At 38.4% G+C, this 24,659-nt stretch overlaps 1 protein-coding gene across 1 annotated transcript in view; it reads left to right on the top strand.

The window, feature by feature from the left end:
- Window positions 1-24,659, top strand: part of TNIK (TRAF2 and NCK interacting kinase) — a 949,249-nt gene that overhangs the window by 361,112 nt on the left and 563,478 nt on the right. Inside the window, 2 exon segments of the mRNA XM_053710136.1 lie at window positions 13,582-13,612; window positions 13,615-13,637. Coding sequence (XP_053566111.1) covers window positions 13,582-13,612; window positions 13,615-13,637 — 54 coding nt within the window.

Here is a 24,659-nt window from a genome sequence, read left to right as displayed (position 1 = left end):
GGCTAGGATTGTTTACTCTAGTAACAAGTTCTGATTGGCTCTTCCAAATACACCAATGGAGTGTGAAGTTGGCTGTCCAGAAAACAATTGCAGCAACAAACTTACCAACTGTATTAATTTATTGCAAGACTACAGAAAAATATTGTAATTGTTGTGTTTACTGATCATCAGGGCCGGTGCTAGGATTTATGACTACACAGGCAAAGGCCCTCCCACCAAAAAAAAAAAAAAATCAATAAAAAAAAATCTGATTTATTATACCTGTAGTAGCAATAATGGTTCATTTCTGCATGACATAATGTGCCAATGTGGTAGCTCTGCACAACATAGCAGGTAACGATTTTACATGGTGCGCAGTTACGCATTTATACATACATACATACTCATACACATATTTACACACAACCGCATGTATATTTATACAAACATATTTACACACACACACACACAACCACATATACATTTATACACACACACACACATTTATACACATACATACACACATATTTACTTAAACACACACATGCATACATACATTCTGTGGAACCTAAGGCAGCAGTAACTGTTCTATTACATTATAATTGTAGGACTGTCTGTAAGAAGAAGAGCAAGACTATTTTATTTTCCAATTAGAAAGTTGCCCTGATGTGGAATTGTAGAGTAACAAAACAAATCCCATGAGGAACGCATGACTGCCCCGCTGTGACTAAAGCGGCCCAGCCGATAGAGGGATTTTGCTGAGCCATACATTTTAGTGTAATTTATAGCACTATGGCCAGGAAAATTACAAAGTAAAAAATAGGTTTAATATATACCATTGTTTATGGAAGCCCTGGATATAGACTATATTATGAAACATTTTAACTTTCATTATTGTGCTGCAGATAAACACAATCATTCATAATACACAGTGTGAAATTTACACATATTCATCTCACACATTTATGGGCAGTGCAGATTTCCACCTCATCCTATGTTACCCTCTAACCTGTTCAATCACTGCCCTAAATAGAAACATTGCGCCTTTGGTGGTCCAGTTCCCTACAACTCCAAGTTCCCCCAGACACTCATCTATGGTTACTTCATTGAGGGACTTCTGCCCAAAGTATTTCTTTCATCCCTTGTGCATGGCTTTCCCTTGCCTTGATCCCTGGACCAGCATTTCGCACACCTCGCCCAACAACTTCTTTGTGGGGGCGGGCCCCAATCACGAATGGCTCTTGTATAACCCTTTCCCTGTCTTTACCGACTTTATTTACACTTTTGGAAGATCAATAGTCCCAGACTAAATACACATGCAATACACTGGTCAACCGATAAAAAGTAGAAAATGATAAATACTGGGTTTTTCAAGTTTTGAAACCATCATAAGAGCAGTGTAATATCTTGAGAGTCTGGCAGACTTGTTTGCTTTGAAAAAATGTCTTAGGGTACACTAACTAATATGTATATCTGATGGCTTTAAATAAGGGGCTTTTACTTGAATAGAGAGTATACTACTACTGCAGGGAGTGTAAAAAACAACCAATCAATCAAGATAGTGTCCTACAACAGAGACCGTAGTTAAAAGAAAGCAATGTGCAGGTTACGTAGCTTACCTTCTTTCTCACTGATGATCTGCGCCCTCACAAGAGACCCAATGTCGTCTTTTATCTCTATCTCAGCACTACTACGACTGCTACCTACTCAGGATTCCCGTTCTTTTGTCAGTAGTGTAGTTAAATGTTAAAGAGCGCACAAGAACTGTGTAACTGCTGTGGTGCACATTAAAAATAGTTTTGTATTAGTTGAAAAAAAATGTTCTAGCTCTGTCACGCCCCCTGCTGGGGGCCCTTTAAGGCATCTAGCTGACTTGTCGGCCTTATGCAAGCACCGGCCCTGCTGATCATATTGTGTTTACTGTCCCTTTATTTTTGCTGTATGTTCAGTATTGAACAAGAAGAGCTTTAAAATGCTTCTATATTCATGACCTTTGTATGTACCTCAGTAATGTAGTGTTACTCTTAATTTAACTATGTGTTTAACCCTATTTCAAAATGTACCAGTTTAAAATAAAAAAAATTGCATGTTGATGTTTGAAGTGTATTTGAAATTCTGAAGTATGCTATGTATATGCAAGAAATTGCTTACTATTACCCTTTAAATGTCGGTCCATCAAAGAATAAAATGCAAATTAATAGGGTTGTAGTGCATTTGGGGTTTATGGAGGTTACCCTTATTTTAATCACAGCTTGATAAAGAAAACATTTACCATTTTTTTTAATTATTATTATTATTATTATTATTATTATTAAATTAGTTAGTCCAATCAGAGATGAGTTTCTATATTTGTTGACTTTAAATGTTTCAATAAATATAACTAGATTATAAATGAATGCAAATTTGTCCCACCAGGTAACATTTTTATTGAACATTCATGATATGAAAGGATTAATCACAAACAGCATTGTGAATACTCATGGGAAATATCACGTATAGCAAAGAAAATGTCAAAATGGTATCCATGACAACCATGGCTTGGATAACCACTTATTCTCTTTTATTAATGTTGCAAAATTGAAATTCATAAAATGAAAACAGAACAGTATAGAAGTTGAGTGAATATGGGATTTTAAATATTAACATCCGAACAAAACCTACAAAATGTATAAACTCAAATAAAATGTATTTCCTTAATAAGGAATACTGTACTGTTTTGTGTATTGTATATGTGGTATTATATTTCCTTAAAGTAAAGGTAAACTTTGATGAATGAAAGTCCGTTTTTTTACAAAATACTATTAAAAACAGGGGCACTTTCATTCATCAAAGTTTACAAATCAGCCGTTTTTTTTCACAGCCAGAGCAGCTTCCCACTCCTGGAAATCCTCTCTTCACACGTCAGCAATGACTAATCCGGCTTCCTCCAATCACAGCATGGCCTCAGGCAATAACCACCCTGGGGGGAAAGCTGTGATTGGAAGAAGCCGGATTAGTCATTGTGAAGAGAGGATTTCCAGGAGGGTGAAGCTGCTGTAGCTGTGAAAACGAAAAAAAGATACGTTTTAATAAAAACGGCTGCTTTGTAAACTTTGATGAATGAAAGTGCCCCTGTTTTTAATAGTATTTTTTAAAAACGGGCTTTCATTCATCAAAGTTTACCTTAACTTTAATAAAAAAAAAAATGTATTTCCTAAAAATGTATGTTTCTGCAGTTAAGAAGTTACCATTAAATACAATGCATATCCTGCTCTTTTAAAGACTGCAATGTCCTTAAGATAACTCTAAATCAAAGTTAAGATGCGCTTTCAGCACTTCAAAAACTATATGACATACTGTTTGCTTTATTCAATCATTTTCCGCCTGTGTGAGTCCACAGGAGATGATGGTAACTTGGTAACACAGCTCACAGCCTATCATATGCGCTGCCAAAATTGAGTATTTTCTTATCCTTTCTTAAAGCTGATAGGGAGCTGCCACTGCTCCAGCAAGCAAGCACATGTGCACCCAAAACTCACAAATAACCAACCGTACCAGGATTGTGTAATAAGAAATGCTGAGGGTTTGTTGCATGTCATGCTGTAGAAAATGTGCTTCAATTCTAAGAGCTAGTACAAAAAAGTAGGAGCCAGAAATGTTAAAAGGACATGAAACCCTTTTTTATTTCATGATTCAGATAGAGCATTCAATTTTAAACAACTTTCCAATTTATTTCTGTTAACAATTGTTTCATTCTCTTGGTATCCTTTATTGAAGGAGCAGCAGTGCACTACTGGAAGCGAGCTTAACACATTGGTAAGCTAATCACAACAGGTATACATGTGCAGTCACCAGTCGGCAGCTTCTGAGTCTACCTAAGTATGCTTTTCAACAAATGATACCAAGAGAACAAAGGAAATTAGATAATAGAAGTACATTGGAAAGTTCTTTAAAATTGTATCTGAATCATGAAAGTATAATTTTGACTAGACTGTCCCTTTAATCTCTGAGACAACTCTAGTTAGATTTAGACTGTAGTGTGCAGAGAGTTGAGGGACGCCATTTTATTCTTGTACCCAGGCAGTGCAATGTCTTGAGCTGGCCCTGTTCAGATTGTATTATAGAATCTTTATTTGTGGGCTGTAAAACAAGTTTGCAATACACATTTTATTTGTCCTCATTTTTATTTTAGCACTCAATATTGAGTTTTCCAATTCAGAGGATTAGAAGTGCATTTGACAGACTTCACAAGCCTAACTGTGCCACACAGTTTTGCTAACAATGAGATTTGCTAAGTGTGTCTGCTCCAGTAACAAGCCCTGATTGGCTCCTCCAAATAAGGCAAGTGGTGTTTGGCCATTGAAAAACAATTGAAGCAAACAAGATGCAAAATCATTAAACAAAATAAAATACTCACTTAATAGGTTAATTTATTGCAAAAGAGCATAAAACATATTGCAATTACAAGGTGTATATTGTCCCTTTTAAGCTAGAGCAGAGGGGTCTGGGTGATTTTGGCAGTGCTGCCCCATATTTGACCCATCTCTATACCATCTGCCCACGCATTATTTGTTTCAGCTTTGGCTGCTTGCTAGAGGCGATGAAATAGCTTGATGAAAGAACATTCAACAGCATGTCTGTGAGTAACAAGTGGCTGCTTTAGAAATAAAGAGAGGACCGTTTCAAAACAAAACTCTTCTAACCAGTTATGGGTATGTTGTGTTTTATGTAGTGTGATAATACTGAAAGCCAGAGCTTTAATAATTCCTTCTGAGTCAATTCTTCATATTGCTAGTATCTGTTCGTAACTGCACAGATATTTGTGTGTTGCACTTTAACACTTATGTATCTGGCACTGAAAATAGCCGAATGCTGCTCCCTGTCGCTATATTTAGCATTCGTTAGTCAAACGATCTGATAAATAGGAATAATGCACATACCTAGTATGCAATAGTAATTTTTTTCAAGTATGTTTGCATATTGCAAAAAAGGCATATACTGTATATATATATATATATATATATATATATATATATATATATATATATATATATATATATATATAGAGAGAGAGAGAGATATACTGTAGATATAGATATTTTTATATTATATATATATATATATATATAATATAGAGCTAATAGACTAAGCACTCTCTGGTCTTATCAAGTGTATAACACAATTTTATTACAGTGACATTTCGGGTATTCATCCCTTCATCAGACCAACAAGAGTGAGGAAAAACATGCAATCTTAGATCCCTCCCCTAACAGAAATTGCGCCAAAAAAGGGGTTACCATAGTGATACAAATGTTGATACAAAACTTCACCCACCAAAATATAAACAATCATTGTTGATATGTGAGGAATACCAAAGTGCTTGTTATCAGACATTGAATCAATTGTACAGAAGTCAAATGCAAGTTACAAAATAGTTACAAAACAGTTACAAAAAAGTGTTTACCAAAAAGTTGTATAAACTAACCTATATCAAACGATGTGTCTGTGTTAAGTAAATCATAGATGTTCTAAATACAGACTTGCACAGGGACATATTGTATCTGAGTATCCTCTATCAAAACCGTGGCGAAGGGCAATCATAATGTATATAATCTACAGCTACTGCTTACCATAATCGTTGTCAACGATGCCAATAGTGTGTGGAACATATCTATTACCTCCAGTATGTCCTGGTAAGAGGCAGTGACTGTGTGGACACCGGACCAAATTAGCCCCACCCATATGAGGCATGTATTATAGTGTTAGGGAAATTGCTATGTGGAAAACTCAAACATTTACTACAGTGTTTAAGGCACCATCAGGGGTAATTAATGAACAGGCATACAATCTGATCACATGAATGTGTAGCCTGTTCAAAAGCATAATTACTAAGGGAACGATGGGCCAAGTAGTATACCGGTTCATATGCTCGCATTCAAAGCAAAGAGCATAGCATTAATATCGGCATTATTGCAAGATCAATCATATAGCCATTTGTAAACCCACAATTTGCAACATAAATATGCCTAATGCATACGATATATAAAATATGTGGTGAAATAGTAGAGGTATGTTATAGAGTCTAGACAACATAACAGTTATATGATTAAAAAAACTTGATATAAAATTGCAACCTCATTTTTGCTATTTCCTCACCACAAATAAATAACCGGCTGAGAATAGTAGGCAGAAAAAAATCGGCAAAAAATAAATGACACAATATAAACAGGCCAAGTTTTATACCAATCACTACTGTATCAAAATAGTGTTCATAGTAGGGACATTGACAACCCCATAAGATCAGTCCTATATCAATTCATAAGCCCATAATATCCAGCACAGATATACATAATACATATGATAATGTATGAAGATAAGCAGTGAAATGGTAAGGTATGTTAACATCATAACAGTTATACTTACACAAAAAATGTGATATACACCTGCAACCTCATTTTATTTCTTATGACATGGTGAGTCCACGGATCATCAATTACTGTTGGGAATATCACTCCTGGCCAGCAGGAGGTGGCAAAGAGCACCACAGCAAAACATCACTTCCCTACTCACATCCCCCCAGTCATTCTCTTTGCCTCTAGTGCAAGGAAGAGGTGAAGTAATTAGGTTTCCTGATTAAGATTCTTCTATCAAGATTTTTTTATTTTGAAGTCTGGGCAAGATTGCTCTAGCCTTCCATCACAATCTGGGTCTAGCTGTACTCCACGTTAGTCTCTTCAGCAGGGCTGTGGTGGCTTTAAAGCAGTTAGGAACTTGTAAAGTGGGCTTTGCTGTGTTTTCCTAACATGTTACTGCCCTGGTATAGAAAGCCTGAGTAAGCTTACTCTGTCTTTCTTTTTACACAGTCTCTGTGAGGAGTGGCATCCTCTCAAACTTTGGTGAGTCGTCTGACTGCCAGATGGCTAGAATGCAGGCAAGTGCCTTTTCTTCTGTTATGTGTGATCAGTCCCACGGGTCATCATTACTTCTGGGATATAAACCTCCCCAACAGGAAATGCAAGAGGATTCACCCAGCAGAGCTGCATATAGCTCCTCCCCTCTACGTCACTCCCAGTCATTCTCTTCGCACCCCAAGATGGAATTCTCTGAAGGCTCAGGGACAATGGAATCAGGAGGAAAGTCTCCTACCAATAAACCATTCTGGAATTGAGAGCAGTTCTCAATGCCCTTCTGGCTTGGCCCCAGTTAAAAACTCGGGGGTTCATCAGGTTTCAGTCGGACAACATCACGACTGTAGCTTACATCCAACCATCAAGGAGGACAAGAAGCTCCCTAGCAATGATGGAAGTATCAAAGATAATTCGCTGGGCAGAGTCTCACTCTTGCCACCTGTCAGCAATCCACATCCCGGGAGTGGAGAACTGGGAGGCGGATTTCTTGAGTCGCCAGACTTTTTCATCCGGGGAGTGGGAAACTTCATCCGGAGGGTCTTTGCCCAAATACTTCGACGTTGGGGCAAACCAGAGATAGATCTCATGGCGTCTCGCCAGAACGCCAAACTTCCTCGCTACGGGTCCAGATCCAGGGATACCGGGAGCGGTTCTGATAGATGCTTTGACAGCACCTTGGAACTTCGGGATGGCTTATGTGGTTTCCACCTTCCCGCTGCTTCCTCGATTGATTGCCAAAATCAAACATGGAGAGAGCATCAGTGATTCTAATAGCCGCCTGCATGGCCCACGCAGGACTTGGTATGCAGATCTAGTGGACATGTCATCCTGTCCGCCTTGGTCTCTACCTCTAAGACAGGACCTTCTGATTCAGGGGTCCATTCAAACTTCAAAATCTAACTTCTCTGAAGCTGAGCTGCTTGGAAATTGAACGCTTGATTTTATCAAAACGTGGTTTTTCTGAGTCGGTTATTGATACCCCTGATACAGGCCTAGGAAGCTGTTACCAGAAGGATTTACCATAAGATATGGCCGTAAATACCTATACTGGTGCGAATCCAAAGGTTACTCCTGGAGTAAGGTTAGGATTCCTAGGATATTGTCCCTTTCTACAAGAAGGTTTTAGAAAAGGGTTTATCGGCTAGTTCATTAAAGGGACAGATCTCAGCTCTGTCCATCTTGTTGCACAGGCCGTCTGTCAGAAAATCCAGACGTCCAGGCCCTTTTGTCAGGCCTTAGCTAGGATCAAGCCTGTGTTTAAAAACTGTTGCTCCGCCATGGAGTTTAAACCTTTGTTCTTAACAGTTCTACAAGGAGTTCCGTTTGAACCCCCTTCATTCCATTGATATAAAGTTGTTATCTTGGAAAGTGTTATTTTTAATGGCTATTCTTCGGCTCGGAGAGTCGTCTGAGTTATCAGCTTTACATTGTGATTCTCCTTATTTGATTTTTCATTCAGATAAGGTAGTTCTGCGTACAAAAACCTGGGTTCTTACCTAAGGTAGTCACTAACAGGAACATCAATCAAGAGATCGTGGTTCCTTCCTGTGCCCGAATCCTTCTTCAAAGAAGGAACGTCTTCTACACAATCTGGATGTAGTTCGTGCCCTCAAGTTCTACTTGCAGGCAACTAAGGATTTTCGACAAACGTCTTCCCTGTTTGTCGTGTACTCTGGTCAGAGGAGAGGTCATAAGGCTTCGGCTACCTCTCTCTCCTTCTGGCTTCGTAGCATAATTCGTTTAGCCTATGAGACTGCTGGACAGCAGCCTCCTGAAAGAATTACAGCTCATTCTACTAGAGCTGTGGCTTCCTCTTGGGCCTTTAAGAATGAGGCCTCTGTTGAACAGATTTGCAAGGCTGCAACTTGGTCTTCGCTTTATACTTTTTCCAAATTTTACAAATTTGACACTTTTGCTTCTTCGGAGGCTATTTTTTGGGAGAAAGGTTCTTCAGGCAGTGGTTCCTTCTGTATAATGAGCCTGGCCTATCCCTCCCGTCATCCGTGTACTTTTGCTTGGTATTGGTATCCCAGAAGTAATGATGACCCGTGGACCTGATCACACATAACAGAAGAAAACATAATTTATGCCCTTACCTGATAAATTCATTTCTTCTGTGTTGTGAATCAGTCCCACGGCCCGCCCTGTTTTTTAAGGCAGGTATATTCTTAAAATTATACTCCAGTCACCACTTCACCCCTTGGTTTCTCCTTTTTCGTTGATTCTTGGTCGAATGACTGGGAGTGACGTAGAGGGGAGGAGCTATATGCAGCCTTGCTGGGTGAATCCTCTTGCATTTCCTGTTGGGGAGGAGTTATATCCCAGAAGTAATGATGACCCGTGGACTGATCACACACAGAAGAAAGGAATTTATCAGGGTAAGCATAAATTATGTTTTTTGTTCTTCTAGGGCTAGAAGGCCTGCACTAAAGGGGTTAACACCCTCTGCTTTAAATGGGACGTATCCCTTTTGGGATGATTATCGGCAGTGGCAGGCACATTGTGCATAGACATGGAGACTGTTATCCTCCTTCAAGATAGGTTTAGGTTTTATTTCACAGCTAAGTTTGTATTTATTTTAGCTAGGTAGTTAGCAAATAGTTAATCACTATTTACTAACTAGTCTACCTAGTTAAAATAAATACAAAAAAATACGAACTTGTGAAATAAAAATAAAACCTAATTTAGCTACAATGTAACTATTAGTTATATTGTAGCTACCTTAGGTTTTTATTTCACATGTAAGTATTTAGTTTTAAATAGGAATTATTTAGTTAATAATTGTAAATTTTTATTTAGATCTAATTTTAGAGTTAGGGTTAGGGTTAGGTTTAGGGGTTAATGTAGTTTAATTTAGGTTGTTGCGATGTGGGGGTCTGACGGTTTAGGGGTTATTAGGTTTATTTAGTTAATAATTGTAAGTTTAATTTAGCTCTATTTTAACTATATCTTAAAGTTAGGGGGTGTTAGGGTTAGGGGTTAATAGTTTAATTTAGATTGTTGCGATGTGGGGAGCTGGCGGTTTATGGGTTAATGGGTCTTATTTAGTGGTAGTGATGTTAGAGTCCAGAGGTTTAGGGGTTAATAACTTTATTTTAGTTGGGGGTTGATGTTGGGGAGCGGCCGGAATAGGGGGTTAATAACTTTAATATAGTTGCAGCGATGTTGGGTTCTGCAGAATATTCCCTACAACAGGCTCTTTTTAAGTGCCACCCAAAAGGCCCTTTTAAGGGGCCCTTGGTAGTTTGTGGGGTGGGGGTTTGTATAGTGTTAAGGGGGTGTTTGTATTTTTTATTGAGCACAAAGTGCTGTTTAACCTCATGCCCTACAAAAGGCCCTTTTAAGGGCCTTGGTAGTTTATTCTAGATTAGGCTTTTTTATTTTGGGGTGTTTTTTTTTTTGGGATAATTAATTTTTTTTTGTATGGTAGTTTTATTTTTCATTTTTGTAATGGTAGGTTTTTTTATTTTGTAATGTTAGGTTTTAGTGTAAGGCAGGTTAGGTTTTATTTCACAGGTAAGTTTGTATTTATTTTAGCTAGGGTAGTTAGCAAATAGTTAATCACTATTTACTAACTAGTCTACCTAGTTAAAATAAATACAAAAAAATACAAACTTGTGAAATAAAATAAAACCTAATTTAGCTACAATGTAACTATTAGTTATATTGTAGCTACCTTAGGTTTTATTTCACAGGTAAGTATTTAGCTTTAAATAGGAATTATTTAGTTAATAATTGTAAATTTAATTTAGATCTAATTTTAGAATTAATATAGTTTAATTTAGGTTGTTGCAATGTGGGGGGCTGACGGTTTTAGGGGTTATTAGGTTTATTTAGTTAATAATTGTAAGTTTAATTTAGCTCTATTTTAATTATTTTAAAGTTAGGGGGTGTTAGGGTTAGGGGTTAATAGTTTAATTTAGGTTGTTGCGATGTGGGGAGCTGACGGTTTATGGGTTAATAGGTTTATTTAGTGGTAGTGAGTTAGAGGCCAGAGGTTTAGGGTTAATAACTTTATGTAGTTTGGATTGATGTTGGGGAGTGGCGGAATAGGGGTTAATAACTTTAATATAGTTGCATTGATGTTGGGGTGCGCAGAATATGGGGTTAATAACTTTAGTGTATAGTGGCGGCGAGTATCGGGAGTGGCACATTAGGGGTTAATAATTTTATTTTTGGCAGCGATATCGGGTAGCGGCAGATTAGGGGTTAAGTAACTGTAGGCAGGCGCGTCGGCGATGTTGGGGGCAGCAGATTAGGGGGTGTCTAGACGTGGGGTTTATGTTAGGGTGTTAGGTTTAAACTGTATTTTCTTTTTCCCCCCATAGACATCAATGGGGGCTGCGTTACAGAGCTTTTGTTTCCGCGATCACAAGTGTTCCACTTTTTTTTTTTTGCCGGCTCTCCCCATTGATGTCTATGGGGAAAGCGTGCGCAAGAGTTTTAAAGCACTGCTGCACTAATGTTATAGGGAGTCAAAAGGTTTAACACTCAAGTCAAAATTAAACCTTCATGATCAGGATAGAGCTCGCACTTTTAAACAACTTTCCAATTTTACTTTCATTAACAAAATATACACAGTTTTTTTTTTTATATTCTCACCTTTTAAATCACCAGCTTTTTACGAGCATGTTGCAAGAATTCATCAGTATAACGTATATGCATTTGTGATTGGCTGATAGCTGTCACATGATACAGGAGGAGCGGAAATAGACAGAACTTTGAAAATAAAAATTGTCAGAAAAAATCTAGCTACTCATTTGAAGTCCAGACTAAGTGCTATTGCATTGTCTTGTTATCGTGCATTATGGAAATCTACTGTACATTACTGGTCCATACATATCTGATTTAAAAATAGGTTGTTTTTGTGTGTTTGTATTTAGATATGTTACATCATTTTATTTATTTTTATTTAATAATTATCTCTGATAATATGCATTAATAAAAGTGGCATTATATTGAAATGTATATTATTTAAATTGTTTACAAAGGGACAGTCTACACCAGAATTTTTATTGTTTTAAAAGATAGATAATCCCTTTATTACCCCATTCCCCAGTTTTGCATAACTCAACACAGTTATATTAATATACTTTTAACCTCTGTGATTATCTGTATCTAACCCCTCTGCAAACTGCCCCCTTTTTTCAGTTCTTTTGACAGACTTGCAGTCTAGCCAATCAGTGCCTGCTCCCAGATAACTTCACGTGCACGAGCACAGTGTTATCTATATGAAATACGGGAATTAACACCCTCTAGAGGGTGAAAAACTGTTAAAATGCAATCTGAAAGAGGTGGGCTTCAAGGTCTAAGAAATTAGCATATGAACCTGCTCAGGTTAAGCTTTCAACTAAGAATACCAAGAGAACATGCCAAAATTTGTGATAAAAGTATATTGGAAAATTGTTTAAAATGTCCATGCTCTATCTGAATCATGAAAGTTTATTTTGGCCTAGACTGTCCCTTTAAAATGTATTCTATGTTATTTTAGGAATCATATTTAAAAGTATTAATATTGTTAGTGCGTCCATATAGCTTGGTGATATCTTTTTTTTTCTTTGTAAAAGGTGATTGAATGTAAAATAATGTATTCTAAAATTGAGTGAGCGAGACTTCCAATTCACTAGGGAACTAATAAGAGTAGCTGATTCAGATACAAGACATCAACATGGCCACCAAATCATTTTCTAAAAGTCGTAAATAACCTTTTATCATTTGAACACATCACTTCATATTAACTCATACTTGGATACCTATAGCATATGCTTCCCTAGGCTTATACATTTAATTAACATTTTCTAATTAACAGCTGGAATGATTTTGCTGTAGTAATTCTTTCTTTTTGCTGATATATAATAATTTAAAGGGGATACTAAACCCTAACTTTTCTTTCATGATTGTGATAGAGCATGCAATTTTAAGCAACGATTCTAATTTACTTATATTATCAATTTTTCTTTGTTCTCTTGATATCTTTATTCTGAAAAAAGCAAGAATTCTAAGCTCAGGAGCCGGCACATTTTTGCTTCAGAACCCTAGATAGCTCATGCTGATTGCTGGCTACATTTAGCCGCCAATCAGCAAAGCACAACCCTGGTGCTGAACAAAAAATGGGTCAGCTCCTAAGCGTACATTCTTGCTTTTCAAATAAAGATATCAAGAGAACAAAGAAACATTGATAATAGGCGTAAATAAGAAAGTTGCTTAAAATTGCATGCTCTATCTGAATCACAAAAGAAAACAATTGTGTTTTGTATCCCTTTAGGTAGCACAGAAGAAATCCTATAAACACTATTGTGATGGCATCTTGTCTGCATGAATGATTAGTCCCCAAAAGCACCTAATTTGGGCAGAAGCTGCTTTTCTTTGAAATTATAGTCCCCCCCCCCCCCCCCAATTGTTTTGTACTAATGGGAGTTTAATTTTTTTGCAAAACAAAGTGTAAGATGTAATAGATTAAAACCTTATGTGGTTATCGTATAGAAACTAGTTATAGCTGGGTCCAGTGCACAAAAGATCTGATCTTCCTTCTGTCTTTGTCATCTTTCATAATATCCTTTCCAGTCATGTGTCTGCAGAGCTACAAGTTGTTTATCTCTTTGAATTCCAAAGTAAAATAATGCACCCCTATTTATTTACACTTCTGAAATTTGTGTTTTTATATTTTAGTTTTTCAAATGTTTTTTTTTTTAAATCCTACTATTTTTCCCCCCAGGGTCGCCATGTTAAAACAGGACAACTTGCAGCTATAAAGTCATGGATGTTACTGGGGTAAGGAATCTCTCCTTCAGTTTTATATTTAATATGAAAATCCATTGAAATGAAATAAGAGGTCATTCTGTTTGCATATAGATATATAGACATGTATATAGCTAGATACAAAGGTTAATAGAATATGCGGAGAGTCTCTTACGGACTTGAATGTTTTATGCTTCTGAGGTTGTTACAATGAGGGCATTTATGTTGGGTAATCATGGTTAACTGTCAGCCACTGCTAACTGGTTTAATCAGAAGGAACTATAGCACACACACTTAGCATCCCCATGGAAAATAAAAAAAAAACATTAATTTTTAATTTTGTGGATATTTGTTATTTGTACAGTGCAAAGGGTCTACAACTATCATTTCATTAGGTTGAGATATGTAAGAAATCCGTGCAAGAAAAACCAAACTTATTATTCTGAAACTGTTCATTACAATCATTAAACAAATGATCATGTTGAAATCATACTCACTAAACAGTTACTACAATAATCGACACATGCAATATGCTACCCTGTAGTTGACATCCTCTTTAGGAGTATGAAAGTGTAAAACTGTTGCAGACAGGATTATCTGCCAAATTACAACAGTGGGTTATAGTTTGTACTCACACCCCAAACTATTTAGATGTTAAATCTGAGACAAAATAGTCTACAATGCTTTTTACAAAATTAGGATTCAACATTGCATCTCAGTTTGATCATTCTGGAAACTTTTTTTTTTTTAAACTTTTATTTAGAATTAAGATAAAGCATACAAACTTTTTAAACCAAAGTAAATAAGAGTTACAATACAATATCAGGCCATAATATACAAGAATATAAAGGTATACCATACAATCTTCAAGCCTTACGGTGATGGAAAATTATTTTTTAACGCTCCACTGGTATGGTGAATGAATATATGAAAAAATAATAATGAAACAAATGGCTTAGTACATACACAGAAATAGGGATAATAGAGTATCTTACCCCTATATATATCGGTCCTTCTCACCAGATAAAACAGCCAATATCTTTTCCAATTTCTTCAATCAGATGGTGAGAGTCCATGAACCATCACTTGTGGTAATAATCCTCTTTTGACCACTTGGAGGAGGCAAAGGCAACCCAACACACCAAGCCATTAAATCCTTTCCACTTCCTAGTTCACTCATTTTCTTTTGTAGTGAGGTCAAAGTAAAGTGCAAGATTTTCTCATTGTTTGGAAAGCGGATCCTCTAACCGATCTGAAGCCCAAATCCTTCTCACAGTAACCCTTTCAAATCACAGTGGCAGTTAAAGACTATTTCAGCCAGGCAACAAAGGGTCTTTTCTCAGTGAGATATGTAGCAGGGCCTGCCAGGTTAAATGTGTCCACCAATTCCCTGGGTTGTAGATACTGGTACGAGTTCAGATCCCTTGGAAACCATGCTCAAACTGCTTAAGATGGGCTCATCTGCTGGAATCAAATTGCTGCAGCGGAAGGTAAGACGAGTGGGGCTGAGTTGCTGAGTGGTAAGTACCTGCATCTTACAAGCCTACCGGCTGGTAGTGTGAACATGTACTCATTAATTTACATAGTCTGGGAACATATATTATACATCATACACTATACTAGCAGTTTTTAGCACATTTAGGCACTTAAAAAAAAAATAAATGTTTTTTTAAGGTTACTGTTTCTTTAAATTTAGTCTGACGGCTTACCGTGCAGAGAATTTACTTCTGAGCTATGCACAGTATATGTTTTTTTTCCACTTTGCACTAAATTTTGGTTTGTTACTTTTGGGTTTTGGCATTTAGCTTTCACCGGTACCGCTGGCGCCCCTAAGGGTTGTGATGCTATCCAGGATGATAGCCAGAATCGAGCAGGAATGAGTTAAGGCAATTCTGTTTGCTACGGCGTGGCTTTTCAGGATTGGTTGGCAGATCTGGTGCAGATGTCCTCGTTCCCACCTTGGAGGCTTCCTCTAACAAAGGATCTTCTCGCTCAAGGTCCTTTCTTATATCAAGTTCTCAAATCTCTGAGTTTGATGGCATGGCGATTGAAAGCTTAATTCTTGTTAAAACCCGTTACCCAGACATATTTATCCTAAGGAATGGAAAAACTTGCGCACCACACGTGTATTATGCCAGCAGTGAAGGGGTTAATTAGGGAGCATGTAGGGGGCTTCTAGGGTTAATTTTAGCTTTAGTGTAGTGGGACAACCCCAAGTATTGATCTAGGCCCATCTTGGTATATTTCATGCCACATTTCACCGCCAAATGCGCATCAAATGAAAAAAGATGTTTACATTTTTCACAATTTTAGTTTTCTCACTGAAATTATTTACACACAAGCTTGTGCAATTATGGCACAAATGGTTGTAAAAGCTTTCTCCTGGGGATCCCCTACCCTTTGTTCAGAAATAGCAGACATATATGGTTTTGGCGTGCCTTCTTGGTAATTAGAAGCCGCTATAAATGCAGCTGTGCACCACACGTGTATTATGCCCAGCAGTGAAGGGGTTAATTAGGGAGCTTGTAGGGTTAATTTTTAGCTTTAGTGTAGTGTAGTAGACAACGCAAAGTATTGATCTAGCCCATTTTTGGTATATTTCATGCCCACCCAAACATTTCCCCGCCAAAATGCGATCAAATAAAAAAAAAAAACGTTCACTTTTTCACAATATTTTTTCACAACTTTAGGTTTCCTCAATGAAATTATTTACAAACAAGCTTGTGCAATTATGACACAACTGGTTTGTAAATGCTTCTCTGTGATCCCCTTTGTTCAGAAATAGCAGACATATATGGCTTTGTGTTGCTTTTTGGTAATTAGAAGGCCGCTAAATACCGCTGCGCACACACATGAATTAATGTCTAGCAGTTGAAGGGGTTAATTAGGTAGCTTGTAGGGAGCTTGCAGGGTTAATTTTAGCTTTAATGTAGAGATCATCTTCCCACGTGACACATCACACCCCCTGATCCTTCCCAAACAGCTCTGTTCCCTCCCTCACCCCACAATTGTCCCCGTCATCTTAAGTACTGGCAGAAAGTCTGCCAGTACTAAAATAAAAGGTATTTTTTTTTATAGCATATTTACATATGCTGATGTGTAGTATCCCCCCTTAGCCCCCCAACCTCCCTGATCCCCCAAACAGCTCTCTAACCCTCCCCCCTCTACCTTATTGGTAGCCATCTTGGGTACTGGCAGCGTCTGCCAGTACCCAGTTTACTAAAAAAAAACAGCTTTTTTTATTTTATTAATTGTTTTCTGTAGTGTAGATTCCCCCCAGCCAAAAATACCAACCCCCCACCCCCTCCCAGATCCCTTAGATGCCTTTTTTAAATCAATTTTTACCCCACTCTATCCCACTTTCTTTAAAAAAAATTGTGTAGTGTAGCCGTTCCCGTCCCCGCCCCTCCGTGCACGTGCGCGCGCCCTCCATGTGCGCCCCACGATCCCGCCCCCTCGATGTCATATGGCCATCAAATGGACGCACACCCGCCTCCCGCATAAGCTCCCACCTACCAACGATACCAGCCATCCATGTACCGGTGCAGAGAGGGTCCACAGAGTGGCTCTCTCTGCATCGAATGGCCAAGGGGTGTTATTGCAGGATGCCTCGATATCGAGGCATCACATGCAATAACCGGGAAAGCGGCTGGAAGCGAGCAGGATTGCTTCCAGACGCTTTAAATCCCCTAATGTCGTACAGGGTACATCGTTGTGTCTTTAAAGACCAGTTTGTGTAAGACGTACCCTGTACGACTTTTGTCATTAAGGGGTTAAATAGCTCCTCCCCTTCCCTCCCACTCCAGCCATTCTTCTCTTTGCCTGATGTTCATGATAGGAAGTGGTAAAGTGAGGTGTTAGAATAGATTCTTCAATCAAGAGATTATTATTTTAAAAGTAGTGCAATAGTGTGCTGATTTGTTCTAGGGTGTAGCCGTAGTCCATATCAGTCTCTTCAGTAGAGCTTTGGTGGCTTTAGAGCAATGGGAACTTGTGGGACATAATTCTCACTGCGCCTCCCTTAGATTGAAAGCTGCCCTGTTTATAAAAGTCTGAGGGAAAAATACTCAGTTCCACAGGCCAATGTGAGGAAGAGAACCCTTGCAAGCCGGGTGAGCTGACTTACCTGCCGTGCAGACTTCTAAGGTAAGTACTAACTTGTATTTTCTGGGGTACATACACAGAAAAATTTAGCACTTATACTATATACAAAGATGGACACAAGATGACGTTATCCTTAAGAAGGGATAAGTCACAGTGCAGTTTCTGCAGGCACTGGGGATGTGGAGAAGTGGCTTTTATGTTTATTTGACAGTCTCCTCCCAATGGCTTATTTTCGCATTAGTAGCCGACCGCGATGGTTTATCTCTGTTGCTTAGCTAACATGTTATCTTTGACACTTTTATACTCCCAACGGCTCTTTTTGCAATTGTCTGGCCGACCGGGAGGTTTGATATTGAATATGCAAATGTTCGCCATGCAGTTCATTCTCCCGACCAGCTCTCTTTCTGAACAGAGTTTTGCCGCTCGGGGAAGTTTACTTTGTCAAGCCCTACGATGGACGTAGCTCTGCTGCGCGACATTGCACACATTTTTTTTCACATAATCCTAAGCCCGATGTAATGGACAGTGACGGGTGGGTCTCTCTGCTGCATGCAGCAGAGAGCCCTTCACTTTCTATGTTTAAGCTGAATGTCAATAATAAGCTGTCTACTACTCAGTACTAATTCTCTATATGTTTTGCAATGTAAACTGCTATGTTTTTTTTTTTTAAAATAATCATTTTTTGATATTATAATTTATATAATAACTTAGCTACGTCTTCAACTGGAACTCCTCCCATCCTTGACTTGACCGGTTTTTGGAGTCCTTTTCTTACAGAGCATTGCCTCCTGCTATCTTACGTATCAGTGAAGCGCGCTCCCGAGGAGAAGCAAATTAGCGCATGCGTTTTTCAAAACACGCCCTATGTAAATAAAGAAACAGAGGGCCCGATCCGATATGCAGCGTCGCCCGCAAATGCCGGCGACGCTGAATTTTGCGCTGGTTTGGTATCCTATATACGGCGTAACCTAGAAGTTACGCTCGTATATTTCTGCCGTCGCACGTAGTTTTTTGGGCCATAGGCAGGAATACCAAACCAGCGCAGTTTGGTATCCAATATACAGCGTAAGGACTTACGTGGCGACAATGGAGAAATCTTACTCTATTTTCACCTCTCCACAAAAAGCAGCCGTAGTAAGCCTTACGCTGTGTATTGGAGGGTTAATATAGTTAATATAGTTATTATATTATTTATATTAAGTATAATAACCCTATCTAACTCTAACATCCCTAACTAAACTCTTATTAAAATAAATCTAATATTAATATTATTAATTAAAATATTCCTATTTAAATCTAAATACTTACCTATAAAATAAACCCTAAGATAGCTACAATGTAATTAATAATTACATTGTAGCTATTTTAGGGTTTATATTTATTTTACAGGTAACTTGGTATTTATTTTAACTATGTACAATAGCTATTAAATAGTTAATAACTATTTAATAGCTACCTAGTTAAAATAATTACCAATTTACCTGTAAAATAAATCCTAACCTAAGTTACAAATACACCTACACTATCAATAAATTAAATAAACTACAAATATCTAACTAAAATACAATTAAATAAACTGAACTAAATTGCGAAAAAAACAAACACTAAATTACAAAAAATAACAAAAAGATTACAAGATGTTTAAGCTAATTACACCTATTCTAAGCCCCCTAATAAAATAATAAAGCCCCCCAAAATAAAAAAAATTCCCTACCCTATTCTAAATTAGAAAAGTTAGCTTTTTTACCTTACCAGCCCTTAAAAGGGCCTTTTGCGGGGCATGCCCCAAAGAAAACTGCTCTTTTGCCTGAAAAAAAAAAACACAATACCATCCCCCAACATTGCAACCTACCACCCACATACCCCTAATCAAACCCAAACCCCCCCCTTAAATAAACCTAACACTACCCCCCCGATGATCTCCCTACCTTGTATTCACCCAGCCGGCCAGAACTCTTCATCCGATCCGGGCGATGTCTTCAATCAAGCGGCAGTGAAGTCTTCTTCCATCCGAGCGATGTCTTCAAGCAAGCGGCAAAGAAGTCTTCTTCCATCCGGCGATGTCTTCAAGCAAGCGGCATCTTCAATCTTCTTTCTTCGCTCCTCCGCCGCGGAGCATCCATCTGGCACGATGACTTCCGACGAATGAGGTTCCTTTAAATGACATCATCCAAGATGGCGTCCATCGAATTCCGATTGGCTGATAGGATGGATGCTCCGCGGCGGAGGAGCGAAGAAAGAAGATTGAAGATGCCGCTTGCTTGAAGACATCGCCGGATGGAAGAAGACTTCACTGCCGCTTGATTGAAGACATCGCCGGATGGAAGAAGACTTCACTGCCGCTTGATTGAAGACATCGCCCGGATCGGATGAAGAGTTCTGCCCGGCTGGGTGAATACAAGGTAGGGAGATCTTCAGGGGAAAGTGTTATCTTTATTTAAGGGGGGTTTGGGTTAGATTAGGGGTATGTGGGGTGGTGGGTTGTAATGTTGGGGGGTGGTATTGTGTTTTTTTTTCAGGCAAAAGAGCAGTTTTCTTTGGGGCATGCCCCGCAAAAGGCCCTTTTAAGGGCTGGTAAGGCAAAAGAGCTAACTTTTTTAATTTAGAATAGGGTAGGGAATTTTTTTTATTTAGGGGGGCTTTATTATTTTATTAGGATTTAGAATAGGTGTAATTAGCTTAAAAATCTTGTAATTATTTTGTATTTTTTGTAATTTAGTGTTTTTTTTGTAATTTAGTTTAGTTTATTTAATTGTATTTTAGTTTAGATATTTGTAGTTTATTTAATTTATTGATAGTGTAGGTGTATTTGTAACTTAGGTTAGGATTTATTTTACAGGTAAATTGGTAATTATTTTAACTAGGTAGCTATTAAATAGTTATTAACTATTTAATAGCTATTGTACCTAGTTAAAATAAATACCAAGTTGCCTGTAAAATAAATATAAACCCTAAAATAGCTACAATGTAATTATTAATTACATTGTAGCTATCTTAGGGTTTATTTTATAGGTAAGTATTTAGATTTAAATAGGAATATTTTAATTAATAATATTAATATTAGATTTATTTTAATAAGAGTTTAGTTAGGGATGTTAGAGTTAGATAGGGTTATTATACTTAATATATATACTATAATAACGATATTAACTATATTAACCCTAATATAATTAGGGTTAATATAGTTAATATATATAATATAATAACTATATTAACCCTAATATAATTAGGGTTAATATAGCTGGCGGCGGTGTAGGGGGATTAGATTAGGGGTTAATGTGTTTAATATAGGTGGCGGTGGTGTAGGGGGATTAGATTAGGGGTTAATTAATTTAATATAGGTGGCGGCGGGGTATGGGGATTAGATTAGGGGTTAAATAATTTAATATAGGTGGCGGCGGGGTAGGGGGATTAGATTAGGGGTTAATTAATTTAATATAGCTGTCGGCGGGGTAGGGGATTAGATTAGGGGTTAATAATTTAATATAGCTGGCGGCGGGGGTAGGGGGATTAGATTAGGGGTTAATTAATTTAATATAGGTGACGGCGGGGTAGGGGGAATAGATTAGGGGTTAAATAATTTAAATATAGGTGGCGGCGGTGTAGGGGGATTAATTAGGGGTTAATAATTTTAAAATAGATGGTGGAGGGGTAGGGGCTCACTTTAAGGGGTAGGTAAGGTAGATGGCGGCGGGGTAGGGGCTCACTTTAGGGGGTAGGTAAGGTAGATGGTGGCGGGGTTGGGTCTCACATTAGGGGGTTATATATTTAATATAGCTGGCGGAGCGGTGGTTTAGGGTTTAATAACTTTGTTAGGTGGCGGCGGGGTCCGGGAGTGGCGGTTTAGGGGTTAATAAATTTATTAGGTGCCGGCGGGGTCCGGGAGCGGCGGTTTAGGGGGTTAATAACTTTTTTTATTGTTAGGATAGTGAGGGGGGGATAGCAGATAGAGGGTTAGACGTGTCGGGCTATGTTTGGGAGGCGTGTTAGACAGTACGGGTGATTTCATACTTTAGTCAGATTTTGTAGGTGCCGGCAGTTTCTAAAGTTCCGTAAGTCACTGGCGACTCCAGAAATTTGTACTTACGCAGATTTCTGGACATCGCTGGTTTGTCAGACTTACGGCACTTTAGCATCTGACGGCGCCGTATATAGGATAGCTCGAGTTGCGAGCTGAAACTGCGGGCGGCGGGGGTTCCCTCGCATGCGCCGCAAACTACGTTGCATATCGGATCGCGCCCAGAGTATTCAATGAATGTTTCCATTCATTGAATACTTTGGCAGCAAGCAAAAGAAACATCTTTTTTTCTGATCCCAACATCGATCGTATAAATATGATATTAAAAGCTTTGCGCATGCGCTAAACGTTGCATCGATACTTACTTTCCGCTTTTACTGAACGCCAATGTAAATATGATAGTAAAAGCTTTGCGCATGCGCTAAACGTGGACGAGCATGGATTGTAAATGACAAATCGTTAGGGAACGCATGCACAGTTTGATCGCGTGACGTGTGAGAAAAAGGGGCTGGACGCCATGGGGTACGATCTGTTATTAGATATCATGGGATGTCAATCAAATTAGAAACGAGGGACAAGATGGCGGGCGGAGGATGAAAGTAAGCGAAATAGGTTTATAAATCCTTCGATTCTGATATATTATTCAATTTGAGAAAAATGATGTCTTAAACTAACCTTTATTTTAATCAAATAACAAGATGAGTAACAGAGACCATGACTTTACATCCACTTTAAGGGTATCATTAAGGAGTCTGGATGCCTATTATTTGTACTTCCCATCCGTTGGACTTGGAAGACACATGCCTCAGCAAAGCTAGTTTATCTGAAGGTGACTACTTGGAGTTTGAACGCTTAATTTTATCCAATTAGAGACCATGATACTGGCTCGTAAGACTGTAACTAGAAGGATTTACCATAAATATCTGTAATGGTGTGAATCCAAGGGCTACTCATGGATTAGAGTTAGGATTCCTAGAATTTTGTTTTTTTTCCAAGAAGGTTTGGAGAAAGGGTTGATTGACTAGTTCCCTAATGGGACAATTCTCGGCTTTATCTATTTTGGTACGTAAACGTTGGGTGAATTCCCAGATGTACAGTCAGTTTGTCAGACCTTGGTCAGGATCAGGTTTGTGTTTAAGCCAGTTACTTCTCCATAGAGTCTTAATTCAGTTCTTAAGGTTTTTCAAGGTGCTCCGTTTGAGCCTATACATTCCGTAGATATTAAGTTGTTATCTTGGAAAGCAGTTATTTTAACATTTAAAGTTTTATTTTTTGTTGCTCTTTCTTCTGCTCTGAGAGTGTCATTGCTTTCAGCATTGCAGTATGAGTCTCATTACCTTGTTTTCCAGTCAGATAAGGTAGTTTTACGTACTTCTTCTTCCTAAGGTTTGTTTCTTATCAGAACATTAATCAGGAGATTGTTGTTCCTTCTTTGTGTCCTAGTCTTTCTTCTTAGAAGGAACGACTTCTGCACATTTTGGACGTGGTCCGTGTTTTAAAATTAACCTGCAGACGAAGGTCTTCATCAGTCTTCTTCTTTGTTTGTGATTTTGTTTCAGGACACTGTAAAGGACAAAAAGTTACGGCTACTTCTCTCTCTTTTTTGCGGGAGAGTATCTTACGTTTTACATACGAGACTGCTGGACAGCAGCCTCCTGAGAGAGTTACGGATCATTCCATGAGGGCTGTTGCTTCCTCATGGGCATTCAAGAATGAAGCTTCTGTGGAACAGATTTCCAAGGCTGCAACTTGGTCCTCTCTTCACTCTTTTTTTCAAAGTTCTACAAATTTGACACTTTTGTCTCGGCTGAGGCCACTTTTGGGAGAAAGGTTCTTCAAGCAGTGGTGTCTTCCGTTTAAGTGCCCTGTCTTCTCCCTCCCGTATCATCTGTGTACTCTAGCTTTGGTATTGGATCCCATTAGTAATTAAGATGATCTGTGGACTCATTGTGTCTTAAAAAAGAAAAGAAAATGTATGCTTACCTGATAAATGTATTTCTTTTTTGACATGATGAGTCCACGGCGCGCCCTGTTTTTGTTAGACAGGTTGCTGGTTATTATAAACTTCAGACACCTCTGCACCAGTGTTCCCTCTAAGGACAGTTTTGTGTGCAGCCCAGCAGTAAACAATCAGTCAAAATGGGAACCCCAAAGGGAACCGTGAGCGGGGTGCGCTAGAAATAAAAATAAAAATAAGTGTGTCGTGTCTAAGCACCAACCATGATACTTGGTGTGAACGGATAGTGCTGGATCTTAGAGCGCAATCAAATGTGCTGGCGGCAAAGCTCCTCTGGTCCTCGGAGTGAAGATATCTGTGAATTAAAAGTAGAAAAGAGGGCGCCACATAGCGTAATACTGTAGACTCAAAGCCGTATGAGTGACTAATATTATAGGCTTACCGAAGGTGTATGCACCGTATTGTAACCGGTGCTGACAGGCAGACTAACACTTTCAGTGGTTAGCACACTGGGTGGCCTCAGGTTGGCTGAACACAGGTGGTACTCAGCGTTGCTTGATTGAATGTGGATGAGCGACTGTGCAGTTAATATGTCAAAGACTGCGGTAGGTGAGAAGATTACAAAACCTTTCCAGGAAGGATCATATGAAATAGCAAAAGACAACTTCTGTATATTAAAATTGATAGACTTTAATCCATACAAATTGCTACGCGTTTCTAGACCATAAACCGGTCTTTTCTTCAGGCATAAAAACAATGGATCATCCATTGTTTTTATGCCTGAAGAAAAGACCGGTTTATGGTCTAGAAACGCGTAGCAATTTGTATGGATTAAAGTCTATCAATTTTAATATACAGAAGTTGTCTTTTGCTATTTCATATGATCCTTCCTGGAAAGGTTTTGTAATCTTCTCACCTACCGCAGTCTTTGACATATTAACTGCACAGTCGCTCATCCACATTCAATCAAGCAACG

Source organism: Bombina bombina, chromosome 4 (genome assembly GCF_027579735.1).
Source record: "Bombina bombina isolate aBomBom1 chromosome 4, aBomBom1.pri, whole genome shotgun sequence".
Classification (NCBI taxonomy): Eukaryota; Metazoa; Chordata; class Amphibia; order Anura; family Bombinatoridae; genus Bombina; species Bombina bombina.
The sequence above is the reverse complement of the archived record's forward strand: the minus strand, read 5'-3'. Positions and strand labels throughout refer to the sequence as shown.